Consider the following 21,515-nt stretch of genomic DNA (forward strand, 5'->3'; position numbering starts at 1 on the left):
TTTCCCATATTCCTTCCCTTGCTCTCTCCCTCCCTTGCTGTCTCTCTCTCTCTCTCTCGTACCTGTTACATTATGCTGTCTATCCTGTACATTCTTTAGTTTCATCCCCTGTGTTTCTGACGATAAGTTGTTTACACGCTGTTTCTGTCGTGGAAAAGAATACAGAACGCAATGTATAGTATGACTCATTTCCACTTCCGCCTCTCAATAAGCTGTCTAACGTAACAGAGACGGTCAAGGAGTGTCACGCCCCTGTTTGACGTTGTAGAGACGGCCTGACAGTACCGTCTGGTATTTCATATCATTTTATTTGTTAACTCCGTGAGAGTGGCCTTTGACACACGAGTGTGGGTGAAGGAGACGCTGCAACATCCCAGAATGCTTGTTTTGTTTCCCTCCCTCCTGATCGGTTGCGTAAGCTCACCATGTGAATGACTAAATAAAGTGAAGTTCAGTGTGTGTGTGTGTGTGTGTGTGTGTGTGTGTGTGTGTGTGTGTGTGTGTGTGTGTGTGTGTGTGTGTGTGTGTGTGTGTGTGTGTGTGTGTGTTTGTGTGTGTGTGTGGGAATGATTGGGTGTAGAGATAAGACATGGGGGAGAAGGAAAGGAGGAGAGTCAAGCAGTTGGCTAACAAGGCCAAGCAGTTAGCGATATCCTAGGGAGCAGGACGCATGGGCAATGAAATAGCGAGTTAAGAAAGAAACTGTCAACACTTTGTCTTTTTTTTTCTCTATGAAACTAGATTTCTTCCCCACTGACACTCAGACGTACACGTGCGCGCGCGCACACACACACAGATAAAAGCCGATATTTCCTGCCACAGATTATTCATCGCTATGTTTTGTCAGTGGTCCTGTTAGTGCATTGTAAATCTTTTATTTCACTTTGCTGACCTCCTTTTTCCCTTTTCTCTTTTCGCTCTCTCTTCCAGCGTACTCACCAGAGGACGAGTTTAAGGCAGGAGCAGTCGACGAGGAACACCTGCAGGATGACGGGCTGTCACTGAACGGGGAGGACACCGCGTACCTTGGCAACGAGGAAGAGGATGGAGGCCTGCCGCCCAGCTACCGGGCCTCTCCACTCAGTAACGGCACCAACCCAGACGCCGGCTACGGCTCCCCGCTCAGCGATGCCAGCGACCGTCTCACAGACTTCAAGAGCACCTCCTCCAGGGATGGCCATGAGAAGGAGGAAGCCCCCCTCCCCTCTGGACCGAACAATGGTCTCTCCCTGAGGGACAGCCTGGCTCAGATGAAAGCTGTCTATGCAAACCTGATCTCAGATGCCTCCTGGTCCAGCATTGCCATGGACATCATGAAAGCCACGCCTGCTACTGCTGGCGCCATCCCCACCGCCACCAGCCCCACCACTACCACCACACACAACAACAACCACAGTGAGAACAGCAATGCTAGCAGCCACCACCACAATGGGAGAAGAAGTACTGCCACCGCCAACCACCAAACAAGCAGTGGCAGCTCTAACGGCACCGCGGCTACCTCCATCAGTAGCAACAGTGGCACCAGCAGTGGCGGTGGTGGTGCTAGTAACGGTGGGGCTGTGGCCTATGACTGGCACCAGGCAGCCTTGGCTAAGACCTTCCAGCATACCCCTTACCAACTGCTGCCTGAGCCCAGCCTGTTCAGCACGGTGCAGCTCTACCGCCAGAACAACAAGCTCTATGGCTCAGTCTTCACCGGCGCCAGCAAGTTCCGCTGCAAAGACTGCAGCGGCGCCTACGACACGCTGGTGGGGCTCACGGTCCACATGAACGAGTCGGGCCACTACCGTGACGACAACAAGGACAAGGAGGAAGAGCGGGGCAAGCGCTGGTCCAAGCCCCGCAAGCGCTCCCTGATGGAGATGGAGGGCAAAGAGGATGCTCAGAAGGTGCTCAAGTGTATGTACTGCGGCCACTCCTTCGAGTCTCTGCAGGACCTGAGCGTCCACATGATCAAGACCAAGCATTACCAGAAAGTGCCCCTCAAAGAACCAGTGCCAGCCCTGGCCACTAAACTGATGTCCTCTGCCAAAAAAAGAGCCCTCCAGGATGCCCTGGTATCCCCATGCTCCCCAGACTCTGTCCATGGTAGCGGTGGCCACATGCACCAAGGGGACGTTGGGAAAGACCCCAAGTCCACGACAAACCCCTATGTCACACCCAACAACCGCTACGGCTATCAGAACGGTGCCAGCTACACTTGGCAGTTTGAGGCTCGCAAGGCCCAGATCCTGAAGTGTATGGAGTGCGGGAGCTCCCACGATACACTGCAGCAGCTGACTGCCCACATGATGGTCACAGGCCACTTCCTTAAGGTCACCAACTCCGCCTCAAAAAAGGGCAAGCAGCTAGTGTTTGACCCAGTGGTGGAGGAGAAGATCCAATCCATCCCTCTGCCACCCACCACCACCAGGCTTCCCGTCCCCAGCGTCAAATCTCAGCCTGTCTCCCCTGCACTCTCCTGCGGCTCTGACGAAAAGAGAGAACCGGAAGACGAGAGGATGGAGGCAAGTGAACCCGGGGAGAAAATGATCAAAGAGGAGAAGGAAGAGCCAGGTGAGAAGACTGAGGTGAACGCTGGGTCGTATAAGTATCTGACAGAGGAGGACCTGGAGGAGGCTCCTAAAGGAGGTTTGGACATCCTCAAGTCCCTGGAGAACACTGTGTCCAGTGCCATCAGCAAGGCCCAGACGGGCACGCCCCAGTGGGGTGGTGGCTACCCCAGCATCCACGCTGCTTACCAGCTCCAGGGCCACATGAAGCATGCAGCACTGCACTCCTCAGTCCAGAGTGTGCAGATCCAGCCGGTGTTCAACAGCGGGCTCCGCGGCCTGGTGACCCAGGACTCAGGCTCAGTGAGCCACTCCCCCAGGAGCCCCGCATCTCCGCCCTCTCTCAGGAGCAATGTTACTGCCATGGAAGAGCTGGTGGAGAAGGTCACAAGGAAAGCTGTTGCTGCTGCTGTGAAGAAAGAGAAAGAGGAGAAGATGGTCAGCTTGGACCGCCACAGGCATCCATCCTCCATCAAGTCACCGTCTCCTGTACTGAAAGAGCAGAGGGACCACCAATCAGCGCCCAATGACCTCACTGTCGGGAAGCCCCTCGTGAGGAACAGCAGCCCTGGAAATTTAGAGTCGGAGCTGGTCTGCAAAAAGGAGCCCAAAGAGAGCCTGGTAGACAACCACCACAGCCATTCAAAGAACGGCCCAGAGACTCGCCAGTCACCCATCACCAACGGCACCAACAGCTTGGGCATCATCACCGATCACTCACCAGAGAGGCCTTTCATCAACCCCCTCAGCGCACTTCAGTCAATCATGAACAACCACCTGGGCAAGGCCTCCAAGCCCATCAGCCCTGCTGGCGACCCGCTGGCCATGCTCTACAAGATCAGCAACAGCGTGATGGAGAAACCGGCCTTCAACCAGACTCAAGCCAAGCAAGCCGAGCCCATCAACCGCTACTATCAGTACGAGAACAACGACCAGCCTATGGACCTGAGGAAGTCCAAAAACAGCAACAGCAACAACAGCAACAGCAACAGCAACAGCAACAGCAACAGCAGCACTGTCATCAACAGCAACAGCAGCATAAATGGTAACAAACCCATAATGTCAAGCCTGTCTCTGTCTGACATTTCTTCTCCTCTGAGAGAGAATGCTTTGATGGACATCTCAGACATGGTAAAGAACCTTACAGGCAGGCTGACACCCAAGTCCTCCGCCCCGTCATCCATCTCAGAGAAGTCGGACGCAGACGGCAGTGCGTTCGAGGATGCTCTGGAGGACCTCTCCCCGGTCCAGAAGAGGAAAGGGCGGCAGTCCAACTGGAACCCCCAGCACCTCCTCATCCTCCAGGCTCAGTTCTGCTCTAGCCTGCGGGAGACCGCGGAGGGCCGCTACGCCATGACGGACCTCGGCCCCCAAGAGCGGGTTCACATCTGCAAGTTCACAGGCCTCTCCATGACCACCATCTCTCACTGGCTGGCCAACGTCAAGTACCAGCTCCGGCGGACTGGCGGGACCAAGTTCCTGAAGAACATGGACTCCTGCCAGCCTGTGTTCCTCTGCGGTGACTGTGCCTCGCAGTTCAGGACTGCGTCCGCCTACATCGGCCACCTGGAGTCTCACCTGGGCTTCAGCTTGAAGGACCTGTCCAAGCTGTCCAATGAGCACCTACGGGAGCAGCAGGCTGCCTCCAAGGTGATCACAGACAAAATGACTTTTGGCAGCACCCTGGCATCCCTGACCGCACCAGACGACGACACTGGCTCAGTTTACCAGTGCAGGCTTTGCAATCGGACATTCGTCAGCAAGCACGCGGTCAAACTGCACCTCAGCAAGACCCATGGCAAGTCACCAGAAGATCACCTGGTGTTCGTCACTGCTCTTGAGAAACTGGAGAAGTAGTAGAGAGGTCTGGAGCTGAGGGAAGAGACAGATGAACAGACAGAAAGACGGCTGTGTAACTGACCAGAATTTCATTGCACTAAGATAACATTGTTCACCGTTACTGCACTGGGCCGAACTGAGCCACCAGAAATCAGTCTTATTTTTTGTTGTGATACTGCCTGACTGGACCATGTCTTATTCGATTTTTTTTTTGTTGCCAAGCTTTTTTTTAACACTTATTTTGTAATGTATTTATATGCTATTTGTCTGATCTGTGCATGTATTTTAGTGAACCAAGGTTAAACACAAGTTTTTTTTTTATCTTTTCATGACAAAAAAAACGACTACTGTTTCAATGGTGAATAAAGTGGTGACCCGAAAATGAATTAGGGGGAAAAGAAAACTGTACAATACTTGATATGAAGAAGGTGAAAGTTCATTGTTCACACTAAAAGAATGGAAGAACCCCTTGAAAGACTGAAGTAGCACCTTATAGACGTTTAACATTTTATTTGTAAAGAGAACATGTTTTAAGATATTCTGCATTTGTCAAAATCTGTTTTAATTTGAAAGATAAATTATTTTCTTCTCTCGGTTCTTGTCACACTGCAACATCTTTGATAAAGAATGGCCTGCTCAGAAATCTGTCAGTGTATTACAAAAATAAACAGATCATGTAAACATTCAGAGTAATTGAAATGCTGCTTCCGGTTACATATCAATCAGTGAAAATGAATGGCCGTACAGTATGCAAGTTTGCTCAAAACACTTTTTTTTTTATGTGAAGTATCACTTATAGTAATTTTCCAATTGTATGGTTTGTTACAAGCTCCTTTTTTAAAATGTTGCCGCTTTGAATTCAACCATTAAAAGAACAGTCCTTTACATGTAAATGACTCACAGTGAAATGTCATACTCCATAAGACATATCTTGCCATTTGCAATAGCTCAACATTCTTTGTACTTAAAGGTGTGTGCATTCTTTAACTTTTATATCATCATTTTATATTTAAAAAATAAAAATAAAAAAATAAAATGTGTATATAGATATATACTGTAGATCCACAAAAATGTCATTTTTTAAGAAATAAGAATTTAGCTTCTTTGGCTTGGTTTACAGAAATGATTTTAATTATACTTGCATCCAATTTGATGCATGATATGGTGTGAAAATGAATTAAGCGATGCACAATGACTATACATTTCAATGTTTTATCAATGATATTGTAAAAAAAAATATTTCTAGCACCGATTAGTTTGTTTCATTTAGTTTATTTCTCAATTGTAAAATAAATCTTAACGCAGTTCTTGTTAACAGTCATGGATTTGTGATTGTGTGTTTGTTTTCGCATGGAAGTACACAGACGCAGTGAAAAGACTGGGGCTAACTTCGATAATTCTCTGTGGTTACTATTTTCCGGTGAAGAAAATAAATAACACACTTATAGGTGCTCAGATGAAATACTGTAACTAAATACTCACCTTGCGCAACATTCTGTGTTTACAAGGTTATATAAGGTGCAACATTATATTGTAACATATTACATAAAATGATAGATTACATGTAGGGTACACACAAAAGAACGTTAGCTTTCCTTCTTCATTGATACACATCAAGATGTAAAAAAAAAAAAAAAAAGAAGATAAAAGTCTATAAAAAAAACTAGTGTCATACTGATGACTGCGAATCATCATATAATGATGATGATGAGGGTGATGATAAGCCGTAAGGGTGTTTATTGTGCTGTGAGCCCCATGCTAGGCTTGTGACTGGCCTTTGGAGTGTCTGCACTGAAAGAATCAGTGTTGTCTTCATGATGGGAATGAATGCGCTTGTGCCTGTCTTCCTGGAAACGAGTCAGAAGGGTGTCTGTTCCATTTGATCCTAACTGCTGACGGTCGACACTGAGCAACTCAATAAATAACACAATTAACATGTCACGCAATGAGTATTTTGGACTGAAACGATACTATTATATGAGGTTCTCTTGATAATGTCACACAGCCAACTTTTACACGAGTTAATACAAATAGATCAGGGACAGAAAGATTTAATCATAGTATTCACACACTGGTTGAATCAACGTTGTCTCCATGTCATTTCAATGAAACGTGCCCAGTGGGAGGTGACCTTTGTTTGACCTTTGCAGTAGTTTAACAGTCTCCATAAGATACGTTCCTCTAGCAGCTGTAGAGAAATGGCACCATCAACAATTTGATCTCTCATCTCTCCCTCGGGTTTCAGATTTCAGACTGGGCACTAACTAGACTTTGTATCAGCAGAGGAGCACAACAGTGTAATGACTTGCAGTCCTCATTCTCAAAACGTGTTGTATTGGCAGAGTGTGCTGTGCCTATCACTGTCACACACACACACACACAAACACATTAGTAAGTAGAGTCTTTGTGAGAATTATACACATTTTTGATCCAGCTGCACCTTAGTATGTGCTACATGGATTCGGTGACAAAGGAAACACAGAGAGTGAAGATTAACCGGAATGAGGATGCACTTTTCCTGGAAGGGGAGTTGGGTTATAAAACAAACAGAGCAGATAAACAAGGAACACTTTGAGGAGATACTGTTCAGTGCACACACAAAATAAAAAAGGGAAAAACCTTGTAGGTTTGTCGGTTTAATACCCTACAGCTAAACCTGTCATTTTGCTCTGCCGTCAGATCGCTGTCTGTTGAGCAGATAGAGGCTCTCTCCCTGCTTTGTTAGAGATCAGCACACTGTTTCCTGTACGTATTCTATGTAAATTACATGCCATAATCGCAGTTCAGGACACAATGCTGGTTCCCGTGGTGCAAACGGAAACCGACGGTAGATAAACACTGTCTGGGCAGATTTGCATAGCTTTTGTGTTTTGGGCCGCGCAGAAACGTGCGCCCTGAGGATTCGTAGGGATTTCCTCGAGGTTTTGTATTAGTAAATGCCGACTTCCTCCCAGGGATCGGACCATTATGTACAGGAGCAGCAGACAGAGGTGGGTGTGGAGGAGGGGCACAGACAGAATAACTAAATATTACCTGGGCTTGTAACAGTATGTGGAGGTGAACATATCAACTTATCTGCCGCTCCTACTGTAACAAAATATGAAAGAACAATCGCTACAAATAATAACCTACTGTAGCCTACAGTATAGGGAAATGTTCCCTAGATGTGAAGGTGTATGTAACATTAGTCACTCCTAAGCTCTATCAGATCTCAATAGTTCAAATGGTTGAGGAAGTGTGTGTGTTGCCATGTTTTCATTTCCTGTATGACTTTGCATCTGATCCCTCACAGGAGCATTAAATCCCCTTCAAGGTGTATTAGAAAACTAAGCTCTGCCTCTGGGTTTGTACTCTGCACATTGCACACACACACACGCACACGCACACGCACACACACACACACACACACACACACACACACACACACACACACACACACACACACACACACACACACACACACACACACACACCTCTATGCCTAAGTAGGATAAGAAAACAAGTGCCTTTTTGGTCCATGTGTTTATGGACTGTCTTACCTGTGAATATGTTACGGTTACCGGCAGGCAGAAAGATCAGAGTTACTCCCCCTTAAACAAAGACAAGCGGCAGCAGAGGACCCCACCACCGGGCGATTAAAGCCTTGAACTCTGTGTGCTCCAATGTACGATTTAATACCCCCCCAAAAATACCACAAATCCAGCATAACAATGCCTGACAGTATCAGCACAACAAAACCAACACAGACAAAATGCAACTTTGTATCACATCTGAAACGAACACGGGACAATCTGTTTGTCTCCTGATATGAGCAGCTATTGTCGACGTTGTATTTGGAAGTTATCCACGTGTGTTTGCGTAATGTGAAAGATGGCTGAACAATGCGGTTTCCTTTTCTCATTCCACTGTCAAATTTTACATTGATCTGACATTTGCTTCACCTGCTTCAGTTTGAATAGAGCGCACCACAAATAGTTTGCTCAAGATTACTCTGTAATTTCACTCTCTTAAGTTTCCACGTAGAGCCCGTGTTTTCTGTGCTGCTGATCAGTCTGCTGTATCATTGATTCACCCTGAACAGTCTCCCTGGAGTTTCATGGTGTTGTAACTCAATGGAGTCCGTCATGTTGCAGTCACACTGCTTCCTTCAGCTGGATGTAATTGATATCTGCAGGTTGCCACTGAGGCGCCCTTGTAAAATGCCATATTAGTGTCAGAAACAGTGCAGTTGTTTTAGATGGCCGGCCAGGGGCCTTTTATCAAAGCAAGGTTATGTTGGCGTCGGAGGGAGATGTGACAAAGTTGTCTTTGCGGGATGATGGTGGCTGACAAATGCAGCTATAACGGATGTTGGAGATAATCTTTGTCTGCCATGTCTTTAGTTATGATCTCTTAGCCTGCCTGGATGAGGACGAGGTGTGTATCGCCAAGCCCCTTCATCCATCACATGCCCAGACAAAATGCTGAAGATGAAATGTTTCTCCATCTTGGGGATGAGGGATGTGGTTTTATTAAACATCCTCCCCTCTAAAATCTCTCCATACTGCCCGACCGCAGGTTACTTTCTCCTAAGAAGGAGAGTTGTTGTGTTGTTTTTTTCTCAAGAACGTACAAGCACATTTTGGATCCATGTTCAAACGCACAGTGCATCTATAGCAGAACACTAAATGATCGACCGCTCAAATACGTTTGATCATTTTCTTGTCTTAGACCACCTTTTTGCAACACTTGAAATACAAAATGTCATCAGCGAGTACAAAATTCACTGTCACGTGTTTGTTTCGCAAAATATTTACACATTGTTTTCATCAGAAGAGAAATGGATGCAATCGTGTTAACTTTTTCTGGCAATCAGTAAATACTAACTGCAGAAAATTCTAAATCGCCCCATCAGTGGTTGGTACCATTTACTAAGATGAGGGAGGGGGATTTTTTTTGGAATGAGCATGGCCTTATTCCTAGTACAGCATATTCCATTCACCCAGTTCAATGTAACATCGATAGGTTTAGGCTACTACATGACACTCAAATTTCCACCGTACCCATCATGAGGTTCCTACAACCTAGACTATGAATGAAAGTTTACAAAGTAGATGCAAAGGTCGAGAGAAATTTGAGTAATCAAGGTGACAGACATTGACTTGTTCAGTACCGCCTTGCACACTCTTGCCTGCATCTAGCAAGCTGATCTAGGGTGTAATCATTAGCCCAACTGTTGCAAACGAGAGTTACTATTGGACAAATTCAGGTACACTATAAGGTACCAGTCAAAAGTTTGGACACACCAACTCATTCCAGGGTTTTTCTTTATTTTGACTATTTTCTACATTGTAGAATAATGTAACTAAATACATCAAAACTATACAATAACACATATGGAAAGTAGTAACCATAAAAGTGTTAAACAAATCAAAATATATTTTTGAATATAGATTCTTCAAAGTAGCCACCCTTTGCCTTGATGACAGCTTTGCACACTCTTGGCATTCTCTCAACCAGCTTCACCTGGAATGCTTTTCCAAAAGTCTTGAAGGAGTTCCCACATATGGTGAGCACTTGTTGGCTGCTTTTCCTTCACTCTGCGGTCCAACTCATCCCAAACCATCTCAATTGGGTTGAGGTCGGGTGATTGTGGAGGCCAGGTCATTTGATGCAGCATTCCATCACTCTTCTTCTTGGTCAAATTACACAGCCTGGAGGTGTGTTGGGTCATTGTCCTGCTGAAAAACAAATGATAGTCCCACTAAGCGCAAACCAGACGGGATAGCATATCGCTGCAGAATGCTGTGGTAGCCATGCTGGTTAAGTGTGCCTTGGATTCTAAATAAATCACAGTGTCACCAACAAAGCACCCCCACTCCATCACGCCTCCTCCTCCATGCTTCATGGTGAGAACCACAAATGCAGAGATCATCCGTTCATCTACTCTGCGTCTCACAAAGACAGGGCGGAACCAAAAATCTCAAATTTGGACTCCACTGGTCTAATGTCCATTGCTTGTGTATCTTGGCCCAAGCAAGTCTCTTCTTCTTATTGGTGTCATTTAGTAGTGGTTTCTTTGCAGCAATTCGACCATTAATGCCTGATTCATGCTGTCTCCTCTGAACGTTTGATGTTGAGATGTGTCTGTTACTTGAACTCTGTGAAGCATTTATTTGGGCTGTAGTTTCTGGTAAATCTGATGAACTTAATATCCTCTGCAGCAGAGGTAACGCTGGGTCTTCCTTTTTTGTGGTGGTCCTCATGAGAGCCAGTTTCATCATTGTGCTTGATGGTTTTTGCGACTGCACTTGAAGAAACGTTCAAAGTTATTGAAATTTTCCGAATTGACTGACCTTCATGTCTTAAAGTAATGATGGACTGTCATTTCTCTTTGCTTATTTTAGCTGTTTTTGCCATAATATGGACTTGGTCTTTTACCAAATAGGGCTATCTTCTGTATACCATCCCTACCTTGTTCACAACAAAACTGATTGGCTCAAATGCATTTAGAAAGAAAGAAATTACACAAATTAACTTTTAACATGGCACACCTGTTAATTGAAATGCATTCCAGGTGACTACCTCATGAAGCTAGTTGAGAGAATGCCAAGAGTGTGCAAAATTGTCATCAAGACAAAGGGCGGATAAACACATTTTTTTGTATTTTCACCCCTTTTTATCTCCCCAATTTCATGGTATCCAATTGATAGTAGTTACAGCCTTGTCTCATCGCTGCAACTCCCTACGGACTTGGGAGAGGCGAAGGTCGAGAGCCATGTGTCCTCCGAAACACAACCCAACCAAGCCGCACTGCTTCTTGACACAATGCCCATCCAACCCGGAAGCCAGCCGCACCAATGTGTCGGAGGAAACACCGTACACCTGGCGCCGCCCCATGGGCCTCCCGGTTGCGGCCGGCTACGACAGAGCCTGGACTCGAACCCAGAATCTCTAGTGGCACAGCTAGCACTGTGATGCAGTGCCTTAGACCACTCCGTAAAGGGTGGCTACTTTGAAGAATCTCAAATCTAAAATATATTTTGATTTGTTTAACACTTTTTTGGTTACTACAGGATTCCATATGTGTTATTTCATAGTTTTGATGTTTTCACTATTATTCTACAATGTAGAAAATAGTAAAAATAATGGAAAACCCTTGAATGAGTAGCTGTGTCCAAACTTTTGTCTGCTACTGTATATACAAATGTATGTGGGCACCCCTTCAAATTAGTGGATTCAGCTATTTCAGCCACACCCGTTGCTGACAGGTGTTTAAAATTGAGCACACAGCCATGCAATCTCCACAGACAAACATTGGCAGTGGAATAGCCTTACTGAAGAGATCAGTGACTTTCAACATGGCACTGTCATAGGATGCCACTCTTCCAGCAAGTCAGTTGGTTAAATTTCTGCCCTGCTGGAGCTGCCCCGGTCAACTGTAAATGCTGTTGTGAAGTAGAAAGTCTAGGAGCAACAATGGCTCAGCTGCGAAGTGGTAGGCCACACAAGTTAACAGAATGGTGAAGAGCGTAGCACGTAAAAATCGTCTGTCCTCGGTTGCAACACTCACTACCGAGTTCCAAACTGTCTCTGGAAGCAACGTCAGCACAAGAACTGTTCGTCGGGAGCTTCATGAAATGTGTTTCCATGGCCGAGCAGCCGTACACAAGCCTAAGGTCACCATGCGCAATGCCAAGTGTCGGCTGGAGGGGTGTAAGGCTCGCTGCCATTGGACTCTGGAGTAGTGGAAACGCGTTCTCTGGAGTGATGAATCATGCTTCACCATCTGGAAGTCCAACAGACAAATCTGGGTTTGGCGGATGCCAGGAGAATTGTACCTTTACCAATGCATAGTGCCAACTGTAAAGTTTGGTGAATGAGGAATAATGGTCTGGGGGTGTTTTTCATGGTTTGGGCTAGGCCCCTTAGTTCCAGTGAATGGAAATATTAATGCTACAGCATGCAATAACATTCTAGACAATTCTGTGCATCCAGCTTTGTTGCAACACTTTGGGGAAGGGCCATTCCTGTTTCAGTATGACAATGCCCCTGTGCACAAAGCGAAGTTCATACAGAAATGGTTTGTCGAGATCAGTGTGGAATAACTTGACTGGCCGGCACAGAGACCTGACCTCCACCCCATCGAACTCCTAATCGCCCAACATCAGTGCCCGACCTCACTAATGCTTTTGTGGCTGAATGGAAGCAAGTCCCCCCAGCAATGTTCCAACATCTAGTGAAAAGCCTTCCCCGAAGAGTGGAGGCTGTTGTAGCAGCAAACGGGAGACCAACTCCATATTGATGTCCACAATTTTGGAATGAGATGTTTGACAAGCAGATGTCCACATACTTTTGGTCGTGTATTGTATGTTTATCCCCGTTTCGTTCCGTTTCCTTCCATTTTAAGAAATATTTTTCAACAGTATCGGCGGAAGGAATACTCTCCTGATCACACGCAAACACAGTTCCCTTTCATAGCAACCACATACAAACAGCATGATCCTTTTGGCCATTATATAATTAATTGTCGCATCTACGCGGTCTCCATCTCTCACCTTTTCCATTCACTTGTGGACTTCCGTGCACAGTGCATCAGCATTCTGTTACCAGGCAAAAGAAAAACGTTCCATGCCAAACCTTCATATCATAACCGCTAACCGCTACACACAGCCTACATCGTTGTCACCATATTAGCTAACGTCTTAGTCAACATAGCTACTAGAACCAATCATGCACCACAGTCAATAAGCAATTTAGCAGTTATACTGGCGTGCCTCGGTGGCAATAAATTAATAAAACCAAAAGCTTACCTTGACTTTGAAGTGTTGGATAGCCATAGCCAGCTAAATAACATAGCATCCCTTTCTGTTTTACCCAGGTGTTTGAGTAGGCTAAACTAGCTAGCTGCATTCGCTAGCTAAGTATGTGAAAGTGAAAGTGGAAATAAAAATACAATGAAATATATCTCTCTCTTTCTCTCTCTCTCCCACTTCTCCTTCCTTTTTAAATAAATATTTTTTTTCAAAACTTTCTCTTTGAGTCAACTACTCACCACATGTTATGCACTGCTAGATAGCCGTAGCTCATGCTTTCAGTACTAGATTAATTCTCTAATCCTTTGATTGGGTGGACAATATGTCAGTTCATGCTGCAAGAGCTCTGATAGGTTGGAGGACATCCTCTGGAAGTTATCATAATTACTGTTGAAGTTTGTGGAAGGTGGAGAGAACCACGAGCCTTCTAGGTTTTGTATTGAAGTCAATGTACCCAGAGGAGGACGGAAAGTAGCTGTTCTCAGGCTATACCATGGTGCTACCCTACAGAGAACTGTTGAGGCAACTGTAGACCTTTGCAAAACTGTGTGTTTTAATTAATTATTTGATGACGTGAATACATTTAGAATAGTTTTATCTAAAAATTATAACTTTATTAATGTTTAACTATTTTTATTTTTCGGAAATTCATTGAGGATGGTCCTCCTCTGAGCATCCTCCACTAGTGTCATACTATGTACAATATATGGAACGATCTAGGCAATAGGGACTGTCTAATTGTTATGCTTTTTCACAATTTTGTAGAAATGCAGAGATGCCGTGTTAATTTCATCAACAAAAATAGTGACTCAAATATTCGTCAAACACCTATTTTTCAGTGGCAACTGAGGAGACTACAACTGACTAAATAATAGACCCAGAAAAAACTATAACTAAACGAAAATGATTTTTAATTTTAGTTGACTAAAACGAGAAGAGACAAAATTATCTCACTAACCACGTTTCCATTAACACGTTTTATGAGTAAAGTCATACCCTATATACACTGCTCAAAAAAATAAAGGGAACACTTAAACAACACAATGTAACTCCAAGTCAATCACACTTCTCTGAAATCAAACTGTCCACTTAGGAAGCAACACTGATTGACAATAAATTTCACATGCTGTTGTGCAAATGGAATAGACAAAAGGTGGAAATTATAGGCAATTAGCAAGACACCCCCCAAAACAGGAGTGATTCTGCAGGTGGTGACCACAGACCACTTCTCAGTTCCTATGCTTCCTGGCTGATGTTTTGGTCACTTTTGAATGCTGGCGGTGCTCTCACTCTAGTGGTAGCATGAGACGGAGTCTACAACCCACACAAGTGGCTCAGGTAGTGCAGCTCATCCAGGATGGCACATCAATGCGAACTGTGGCAAAAAGGTTTGCTGTGTCTGTCAGCGTAGTGTCCAGAGCATGCAGGCGCTACCAGGAGACAGGCCAGTACATCAGGAGACGTGGAGGAGGCCGTAGGAGGGCAACAACCCAGCAGCAGGACCGCTACCTCCGCCTTTGTGCAAGGAGGTGCACTGCCAGCGCCCTGCAAAATGACCTCCAGCAGGCCACAAATGTGCATGTGTCTCCTCAAACGGTCAGAAACAGACTCCATGAGGGTGGTATGAGGGCCCGACGTCCACAGGTGGGGGTTGTGCTTACAGCCCAACACCGTGCAGGAACACCAAGATTGGCAAATTCGCCACTGGCGCCCTGTGCTCTTCACAGATGAAAGCAGGTTCACACTGAGCACATGTGACAGATGTGACAGAGTCTGTAGACGCCGTGGAGAACGTTCTGCTGCCTGCAACATCCTCCAGCATGACCGGTTTGGCGATGGGTCAGTCATGGTGTGGGGTGGCATTTCTTTGTGGGGCCGCACAGCCCTCCATGTGCTCGCCAGAGGTAGCCTGACTGCCATTAGGTACCGAGATGAGATCCTCAGACCCCTTGTGAGACCATATGCTGACACATGCACATTTGTGGCCTGCTGGAGGTCATTTTGCAGGGCTCTGGCAGTGCACCTCCTTGCACTAAGGCGGAGGTAGCGGTCCTGCTGCTGGGTTGTTGCCCTCCTACGGCCTCCTCCACGTCTCCTGATGTACTGGCCTGTCTCCTGGTAGCGCCTGCATGCTCTGGACACTACGCTGACAGACACAGCAAACCTTTTTGCCACAGCTCGCATTGATGTGCCATCCTGGATGAGCTGCACTACCTGAGCCACTTGTGTGGGTTGTAGACTCCGTCTCATGCTACCACTAGAGTGAGAGCACCGCCAGCATTCAAAAGTGACCAGAACATCAGCCAGGAAGCATAGGAACTGAGAAGTGGTCTGTGGTCACCACCTGCAGAATCACTCCTTTATTGGGGGTGTCTTGCTAATTGCCTATAATTTCCACCTTTTGTCTATTCCATTTGCACAACAGCATGTGAAATTTATTGTCAATCAGTGTTGCTTCCTAAGTGGACAGTTTGATTTCACAGAAGTGTGATTGACTTGGAGTTACATTGTGTTGTTTAAGTGTTCCCTTTATTTTTTTGAGCAGTGTATATATATATATATATCATGACAGCTGTGATAGAAACAGGTAGTTTCGGTACAATTGTATAAATGCCGACAGATACTGTAATTTGTTCATTCAACATGGTGGGATATTTTTCTGTGGGTAAAATGAATAGGTATGATATGGTGTGTGGACTCGAAAACCATGCAGTTTATTAGGCTATCGATGGTTTAACTTCACAGGGAGGTTTAAGTGCATGGTGATATTGATACTCCATTCCAATAAATATCGAGGTTCTTATTCTGGTGACATGATGATCGATGCCTGACTGCGGTTTGACAAATACACATTTTCTCAATACTTATCCATAATTATCTCATCGTGTGGACTAGCCTACCAGCACAGCCTACCCGTACTGTATCTGCCAGCTATTGGCTAGAGCGCACGTGCCAAGATCAATACATTAAAAAAAAATACATTTTGTGTGCACTATGTTATCACACAGTTTTTTTTCATCAGCAACAAGTCCGTTAGGTGGGAAAACACCACTGGTTGGAAAATTTGCATATTTTATGTATTCGGATTGTAGAATATTCGCATGGAACTCTGTTGCCAATTGGATGGAAACCTCGCTTGTGACTAAAATCTGACTAGTAAATGGACTGGACAAGAGTTTTTGGAGAGTGGAGAGATTGAGAGCTTTTCAGTGATAAGCACAATTAATATGAGCAGTACAAATGCACAGCGGAGTTGTATTCAGCAGTGGGAAGGACTCGCCACACCCGTCACACACAGCCTGCATTAGCTGGTGAGCTGCGGGGAGGAAGGCTCCGCTCCAACTCCGATTATACACATTGCACAGGGGACTCTCTTTCTTCCCTGTAGCTAACCAGTCACCACCAGCCTTCTACAGTAGTGAACTACCCATTGCCTGGATAAGAAACAACAGCTGCTTGACGAAATAAAAACAACACCAGCATTGAGTGTAATAGTAAAACAACAGTCTAGCTCTGTTATTCTCTCTCTTGAGTATGTATATAAGGTAGGCTGTCTTTGAATGTGTCGTCTCCCTCCCACTTTTCCCAATGCATTTCATAGCCAGGTTGTAGCCAACGTAGTCAAGTCTCTCTCCTTTTTTTCAGAACAAAATGGCTTGATTCTAACCCTTAGTTCAAATGTGACCCATAACACCAGCGCTACATTTCTTTCTTTCTATGGCTAGCAACCTGGGATGCATTCAGCAGGATGCAACGTTTTGGAATGTTCAGATACAAATATGCTAGGTAGAACCAACATGCCTCTCTGACATGTTGAATAAGGAATAACGTTGGATCTATTCATTGGAATTTATATCAGCAACGTTTGAGAACGTTTTGCAATTGAATGTGGCCTTTGTAACATTACCAGTAGCCTACATGCAAACATTTGGTGGCACAGAAAAAATGGAAAAGGGATAGCAAACAATTTATTGATTAAATTCCTCTTGCAACTACACTATATCTGACTAAGTGAAGAACTTTATTTTGAGTTAATGTGGACCCATTGACTCAGACTTGGGCACTTGGACCAGGACTTGAGCACTGGGACTCGGACTTCAGCCATAGGGACTCGTGACTTGACTCGGACTTGAGCCAGGGGACTTGGGACTCGATTCGGACTGGAGGTTTAGTGACTCGACTACATCACTGGGCGAAACAGTCATTAGCTCCCGCTCAAAGTCATTAGCCCCTGTTCTGCAGCATCTCTGGAACTTTGATAACAATGGCAATGACACGACCGAGTGACGGAGGTGGAACCTCTACTACTTTTACATTTTGTAGAGAATAGGGTATTGTGCAGAAAAATGTGTTGGTAGGACAAAGCTATGTATGTTTGTAAGTCAGGGATTTCTGTTTACTATTGGTTAATGAGGCATTACAAATGTGATGTGACTAAAATGTGACTAAAATGAAAGGGCATTTAGTTTACTAAAATCATTATTCAAAAATCATTATTCAAATGACAAAAATGTGATTAAGAGCTAATTATATTTGAGTCAAAATGTCACGTTCGTCGTAACGAGGAGACCAAGGCGCAGCGTGATTTGAATACATTCTTCTTTATTTAACGAAGAACACGAAGAACACTAAACAAACTAACAAACTAACAAAACGAACGTGAAGCTAATACAACGAGTGCTGACATGCAACTACCATAGACAACACAAAACACGCATACCCACCCTCGTCACACCCTGACCAAAATAATACAGGAAACATACACTGCTCAAAAAAATAAAGGGAACACTAAAATAACACATCCTAGATCTGAATGAATGAACTATTCTTGTTAAATACTTTTTTCTTGACATAGTTGAATGTGCTGACAACAAAATCACACAAAAATTATCAATGGAAATCAAATTTATTAACCCATGGAGGTCTGGATTTGGAGTCACACTCAAAATTAAAGTGGAAAACCACACTACAGAATAATCCAACTTTGATGTAATGTCCCTAAAACAAGTCAAAATGAGGCTCAGTAGTGTGTGTGGCCTCCACGTGCCTGTATGACCTCCCTACAATGCCTGGGCATGCTCCTGATGAGGTGGTGGATGGTCTCCAGAGGGATCTCCTCCCAGACCTGGACTAAAGCATCCGCCAACTCCTGGACAGTCTGGTGAAACGTGGCGTTGGTGGATGGAGCGAGACATGATGTCCCAGATGTGCTCAATTGGATTCAGGTCTGGGGAACGGGCGGGCCAGTCCATAGCATCAATGCCTTCCTCTTGCAGGAACTGCTGACACACTCCAGCCAGATGAGGTCTAGCATTGTCTTGCATTAGGAGGAACCCAGGGCCAACCGCACCAGCATATGGTCTCACAAGAGGTCTGAGGATCTCATCTCGGTACCTAATGGCAGTCAGGCTACCTCTGGCGAGCACATGGAGGGCTGTGCGGCCCCCCAAAGAAATGCCACCCCACACCATGACTGACCCATCGCCAAACCGGTCATGCTGGAGGATGTTGCAGGCAGCAGAACGTTCTCCACGGCGTCTCCAGACTCTGTCACGTCTGTCACATGTGCTCAGTGTGAACCTGCTTTCATCTGTGAAGAGCACAGGGTGCCAGTGGCGAATTTGCCAATCTTGGTGTTCTCTGGCAAATGCCAAACGTCCTGCACGGTGTTGGGCTGTAAGCACAACCCCCACCTGTGGACGTCGGGCCCTCATACCACCCTCATGGAGTCTGTTTCTGACCAATTGAGCAGACACATGCACATTTGTGGCCTGCTGGAGGTCATTTTGCAGGGCTCTGGCAGTGCTCCTCCTGCTCCTCCTTGCACAAAGGCGGAGGTAGCGGTCCTGCTGCTGGGTTGTTGCCCTCCTACGGCCTCCTCCACGTCTCCTGATGTACTGGCCTGTCTCCTGGTAGCGCCTCCATGCTCTTGACACTACGCTGACAGACACAGCAAACCTTCTTGCCACAGCTTGCATTGATGTGCCATCCTGGATGAGCTGCACTACCTGAGCCACTTGTGTGGGTTGTAGACTCCGTCTCATGCTACCACTAGAGTGAAAGCACCGCCAGCATTCAAAAGTGACCAAAACATCAGCCAGGAAGCATAGGAACTGAGAAGTGGTCTGTGGTCACCACCTGCAGAACCACTCCTTTATTGGGGGTGTCTTGCTAATTGCCTATAATTTCCACCTGTTGTCTATTCCATTTGCACAACAGCATGTGAAATTTATTGTCAATCAGTGTTGCTTCCTAAGTGGACAGTTTGATTTCACAGAAGTGTGATTGACTTGGAGTTACATTGTGTTGTTTAAGTGTTCCCTTTATTTCTTTGAGCAGTGTATATAACTAAGGTCAGGGCATGACACAAAATCACTAGACTAAATCTAAAAAGAGATGCAGCGAATAATGTTAGGTTACTTCTAAGTAGGTTACTGGTTACTCCAAAACAGTAAATTGTTTTTTGGTTACTCCAAACAGTAAATTATCTCAAACATTGTGACCTTTCATTATAGAGCCATGATCTACTGCAACTACCTTTCTGTTTTTTAATTTTTTAATTTCACCTTTATTTAACCAGGTAGGCCAGTTGAGAACAAGTTGTCATTTACAACTGCGACCTGGTCAAGATAAAGCAAAGCAGTGCGACAAAAACAACAACACAGAGTTACACATGGGATAAACAAACGTACAGTCAATAACACAATAGAAAAATCTGTATACAGTGTGTGCAAATGAAGTAAGGAGGTAAGGCAATAAATAGGTCAATAGTGACGTGGTAATTACAATTTAGCAATTTACACTGGAGTGATAGATTTGCAGAAGATGAATGTGCAAGTAGAAAAACTGGTGTGCAAAAGAGCAGAATAACAAAAACAAATATGGGGATGGGGAAGGTAGTTGGTTGGATGGGCTATTTACAGATGGGCTGTGTACAGCTGCAGCAGCGGTAAGCTGCTCTGACAGTTGACGCTTAAAGTTAGTGAGTGAGACATAAGTCTCCAACTTCAGTGATTTTTGCAATTCATTCCCGTCATTGGCAGGAGAGAACTGGAAGGAAAGGCGGCCAAATAAGTGTTGGCTTTGGGGATGACCAGTGAAATATACCTGCTGGAGCGCGTGCTACAGGTGGGTGTTGCTATGGTGACCAGTGAGCTGAGATAAGGCGGAGCTTTACCTAGCAAAGACTTATAGATGACCTGGAGCCAGTGAGTTTGGCGACAAATATGTAGCGAGGACCAGCCAACGAAAGCATACAGGTCGCAGTGGTGGGTAGTATATGGGGCTTTGGTGACAAAACGGATGGCACTGTGATAGACTGCATCCAATTTGCTGAGTAGAGTGTTGGAGGCTATTTTGTAAATGACATTGCCAGTCAAGTCAAGGATCAGTAGGATAGTCTGTTTTACGAGGGTATGTTTGGCAGCATGAGTGAAGGAGGCTTTGTTTGCGAAATAGGAAGCCGATTCTAGATTTAACTTTGGATTGGAGATGCTTAATGTGAGTCTGGAAGGAGAGTGTACAGTCTAGCCAGACACCTAGGTATTTATAGTTGTCCACGTATTCTAAGTCAGAACCGTCCAGAGTAATGATGCTAGTCGGGCGGGTGGGTGTGGGCAGTGGTCGGTTGAAGAGCATGCATTTAGTTTTACTAGCATTTAAGAGCAGTTGGAGGCCATGGAAGGAGTGTTGTTTGCTTAGACTCAAGAGATAAGTATGGTGGCATTAATATTTCTGCAGGCAGTTGTGTTCTTTTGATGACTGTTTTTGCAATTTTGACGGTATAACATCGTTTTTATTCATTAATTTATGTTTTGAGATGCATATAAAATGCATTTACTGTTTTGCAAAAGGCCACAGAGTTTTGTATCTTGTGGACTCTGAAAATCAAATCAAATCTTATTTGTCACATGCGCCGAATACAACAGATGTAGACCTTACATTGAAATGCTTACTTACAAGCCCTTAACCAACAATGCAGTGTTTACTTCTTATGGCTGGGGGCAGTATTGAGTAGCTTGGATGAATAAGGTGCCCAGAGGTGCCCAGAGTAAACGGCCTCCTACTCAGTCCCAGTTGCCAATATATGCATATTATTAGTATATTTGGATAGAAAACACTCTGTTTCTAAAACTGTTTGAATGATGTCTGTTAGTATAACAGAACTCATATGGCAGGCAAAAACCTGAGAAAAACCAGGAAGTGGGAAATCTGAGGTTGGTCGTTTTTCAACTCATTCCCTATTGAAGATACAGTGGGATATGGGTCATGTTGCACTTCCTAATCCTTCCACTAGATGTCAACAGTCTATAGAACCTTGTTTGATGCT

The 21,515-nt window shown here is 45.0% G+C and overlaps 1 protein-coding gene across 2 annotated transcripts in view; it reads left to right on the forward strand.

Annotated features, from left to right (window-relative positions):
• LOC129857761 (teashirt homolog 1-like) overlaps window positions 1–5,712 on the forward strand; it is a 34,956-nt gene extending 29,244 nt beyond the window's left edge. For both annotated transcript variants that reach the window (XM_055926304.1, XM_055926303.1), the window contains exon 3: window positions 931–5,712. In XM_055926304.1, the coding sequence (XP_055782279.1) occupies window positions 931–4,409 (3,479 nt within the window). In that variant the 3' untranslated portion in view covers window positions 4,410–5,712. The remainder of the gene's footprint in view (window positions 1–930) is intronic.
• Window positions 5,713–21,515: the final 15,803 nt, after the last annotated feature.

This window comes from Salvelinus fontinalis, chromosome 6, assembly GCF_029448725.1.
Source record: "Salvelinus fontinalis isolate EN_2023a chromosome 6, ASM2944872v1, whole genome shotgun sequence".
NCBI lineage: Eukaryota > Metazoa > Chordata > Actinopteri > Salmoniformes > Salmonidae > Salvelinus > Salvelinus fontinalis.